The 3,639-nt window shown below is 63.0% G+C and overlaps 1 protein-coding gene across 1 annotated transcript in view; it reads right to left on the reverse strand.

Moving 5' to 3' along the window:
• The window catches only part of ENPP7 (ectonucleotide pyrophosphatase/phosphodiesterase 7), a 16,398-nt gene that overhangs the window by 2,277 nt on the left and 10,482 nt on the right, over positions 1 to 3,639 (reverse strand). Inside the window, 6 exon segments of the mRNA XM_011379719.2 lie at positions 296 to 484; positions 863 to 1,098; positions 1,101 to 1,176; positions 1,179 to 1,264; positions 1,267 to 1,338; positions 1,341 to 1,491. Coding sequence (XP_011378021.2) covers positions 296 to 484; positions 863 to 1,098; positions 1,101 to 1,176; positions 1,179 to 1,264; positions 1,267 to 1,338; positions 1,341 to 1,491 — 810 coding nt within the window.

The raw sequence follows: 3,639 nt of genomic DNA on the forward strand, positions 1-3,639 counted from the left end.
TGTGGGGGCACGCAGGTTCCATGGGACCAGGAGCCCAGAGAGACACTTCATACGAAGTCAGCACCTGGGCAGACTGCCGGCTGCTCCGGCCCTCAACCTCCCCATCTTGAATGTGTTCACGTCCACCTGTCCACCCTCCTGCACTGCCGACATGCACACTGTACAGAGTCAGGTGTCCTGGGAGTGTCAGGGACGTGAACCGCTCCCAGGAGGCAGCCACGTGCGGGGCTGGAGGGGCACACCCACCCGCAGCCACCTGGCATCACAATGAGCGCAGGCTGGGGGCGCTGCCCACCTGAGGGGGTGTGGGCAGCGGGGCGCCGAGGTGGCTGTCGCTGGCCTCGGGCATGAGGCCCAGCAGTTTGCACATGAGCTTGTACACGTGGACATTCTCGAAAGGCTCCACCTCCAGGCCCTTCCGAAAGTTGGGGCCCACCACCCGGAAGGTGTCCAGGACCTCATTGTTGAACTGCACGTTCAGTCTCTGTGGGGGGACGGTCCTGAGTCCCCCCGGGACTGCCAGCCCACTGCCTTCTCTGCCAGCACCCGCTACAACACCCTCCCCCAGGTGCTGGAGTTCCAACATGGGGCAGGGGGTTTCTGAGCCTTAAAAGGTCCGTGGCACAAAGACAGAGCCTCTGCAAAGACACTGTGACCTAAACAGAGACCCCAGTAAACAGGATGGAGCTGTCACACGTACATGCACGCACTCCTAGTGCATAGTGATGGTTGCGTCCCTTTGGTGGCAAATGCCCCTCAAGTTGGGGACTCGCTAGAAACAGGGGGTGCTTTTAGAGAGATGGAAAGAAACCAGCAGCCCAGAGAAGGAGGCCCTTCAGCGTGCGCCCCATGGGCAACTCACCCCGTGGATGACGTAGCCGGGGTTGCTGTACGTGAGCAGGGCGGTGACCCTGTGGTTCCCGGCGTAGCGGAGGGACTGCGGGAAGGACCCCTTCTTGTAGACGTGGAGTCTGGGGTGGGCGTCCTTGAGGACCCCGTGCACCTTCTCCAGCATCCCCTCCTTGGGGAGCAGCATGCCGTTTGGTCCATCGTCTAGGAGCTCGAACTCGATGTCCTCAAAGCTGAAGCTGGGGACCCGTGGCACTCCGCCAAGTCGCCGGCGTGCTTGTCGATGGTGCTCATGCTGTGCTCGGACGTGGTGACCCGGTCCCGTCGAGGCTGCTCTCCAGGCCGCTGGGCCTGATGCTGTCCCGGAGGTAGCCCGCCGCCCCGTCCACCCGCATCACCATCTCCTTCCCCTCCTGGACTCGGGGCCGTACTTGTAGCCCGTGGAGTCTGGTTCCCCAAGGCAGAGGGTGGCCAGGCCCGGGTCCTCTCTGTGAGCCGCGTCATCACGGTGTCGGTGTGGGATCGCCCCTCCTTCTCGTCTCTGCAGTTGTGCAGGACACTTTCCTTCCAGCTCGGTGTCACGGCCATGCCTTGGTAGGTGACATTCCCGCCAGGGTAGAAGAAGGAGCCAGTCCTTAAGCCCTGCCAGGGAAGGCGGCGTTAATGCCACCGCACTGCTCCCCACCTTGCTCCCTGCTTGTCCCACGTCCGCTAGCACGTGGCCCCCGCCTGCCTGCTTCTCTGTGTCCCACTTGCTCCTGCCCCTAACTGCCGCCACCAGCCTCTTTATTTTCGAAAGGCCTTTAATAACTGTTCTCTTGGGGCTGATGACGATGTTATGGAGGACAGCACAGGTGCGTGGACTCAGCACTGAGACGGTGGATATACAAGTGTCCCCAGATAAGCAGTGTCCTCATCGCCACCGTGGCCCCAGGCCCCTGGAGGGCACCCCCGCTTCTGGCCTGTGGCCCCGCCTCTCCCGGCCGTATTCGTCCGGGTGTGCGTCTTCAGCCCTCGACCCACATTCCATCGCCTGCCCTTCCAGCCTTCAATGGGGTCATCTGCCCACCTTTCCATAAACTGACCACTACTTCGTTTACGGATTCACCTGCCCTTCCGACCAGCTGTCTGCGCATGCCCCGCCGCCGGCCACGGCCCCAGGCCGCTCCGCTTAGACGGACGCAGGAGAGCCAAGCTCTCGGCTTCGGCTTCCCCGCGAGTGGGCCCGGCGTCTGGGGAGCTCCTTCCGCAGCGAGGGGACTCAGACTTGACTTTGCTGACTGAACGCCACACCTCCGGGGCCCAGAAGCCCCCAGAGCATTGCAGGGTGGTGGGCTTCTTGGGCCGATGCTCCCACGCACCTTGCTTTATCTTTGCCCCTGAGAAGTTGGCGGCCCCGGCCCGAGAGGCTTGCGGGAGGGGAAAGGGACAGGGCTGTTTTGCTGCTACGCGCCTCTTTGTTGAGTTATTTTCCCTGTGTGAGCCTCCCACCCCCACCCCCAGTGCCAGAGGGTCCAGAGGTGCAGCTTCCTCCCTGATTGGGAGGACGAAGGACCCCTCTTGTCCCAGGGCTCCCAGGAGGGCCCCGCCGGGCTGTGTCACTCGCCGTCAGATCCTCATGGGCGCCCAGCGCCCCCTCCCTTGGGACCCCAAGTAATACCCCTCTGTGTCACAAACCCGGGGACTCCCGAGGTGGGGAATGAGTCTGCCGAGGGGCTCCCAGGGTCACGGCCTTTCTCGGCCAGGTCCCCCTCTACCTGACCGGCCTGCTGTCCCCGTGGGTGTGGGAGCTGCTTTACCTGCCTCTGGGCGGTGATACAGATGGGCACGCTGCCATGGTCCCACCACCTCTGGATGCCCAGCGTGGCGTGGCAGGGCCGCTTCACCCCGCTGGCCGTGTCGTTGTACATGTTCTCGATGTATTTGCCTGCAGGGGGCGGGGGTCGGAGGGCGGGAAGCAGCCGCGCAGAGGGGACTGGGGGCAGGCTGTGTCACCGGGGGCCGGCGGGCTGGGGCTCACAGTCGCAGGCCCGTGTTCTCTGACCCGGTGGCCCCGCCTCCGCGTGCAGCAGTGCATCCTGCAGCTAACGTGCAGGGTGCTCACGTACACGCCCGCGAGGACGTCGCCTGCAGCCTCGCTGGTTTTGCAAAAGATCAAGAGCAACCTGGGTGGCTCTTGGGAGGCAAATAAACTAGGGTCCAGCCGTAAAATAGGACCCTGGGCAGGAATTTAAACGAACCGAGTGGACATTCGTTTTCTGCGTGGGAGAGCAGGCGCGTGATGTCAGAAGGGAAGGGGGCGGGGCTGTGGTGAGTATGTCCCGCCTCCCCCTCCCCATCTGCGATAAATTAAGGGAAAAGGTGCCATGAGAACCGGGTGCCGCCATCTGTGTCTGTCAGGGGCCGTGGTCACAGAAACGCTGGAGTGGGCGTGGCCATTGGCCCGAATGGCACCCCCAAAGCCGTGCCACCCCGAGCCCTGGAGTGTGACATCATCTGGAAGTGGGGTCACCGCAGATGTAACCGGTTAGATTAAGATGAGGGTATTCTGCGTGGGGGAGGGGGGTGGCTTTAATCCACTAAGAGGTGTCCTTACAAAAAGAGAGACACACTGGGGAGATGGCCGGCCATGTGACAAGGGGGTGGCGACTGGAGTAATTCAGCCATCAGCCAAGGAAGCCTGGGCCCCCAGAAGCTGGGAGAGGCAGGAAGGACTCTCCCTTGGAGCCCCCCAAGGGAGCCAGGACCGGCGACACCTGGATTTTCGTTCAAGGGCAGCTGGGGGCAGGG

The sequence above is a fragment of the Pteropus vampyrus genome, unplaced genomic scaffold, assembly GCF_000151845.1.
Source record: "Pteropus vampyrus isolate Shadow unplaced genomic scaffold, Pvam_2.0 Scaffold371, whole genome shotgun sequence".
Classification (NCBI taxonomy): Eukaryota; Metazoa; Chordata; class Mammalia; order Chiroptera; family Pteropodidae; genus Pteropus; species Pteropus vampyrus.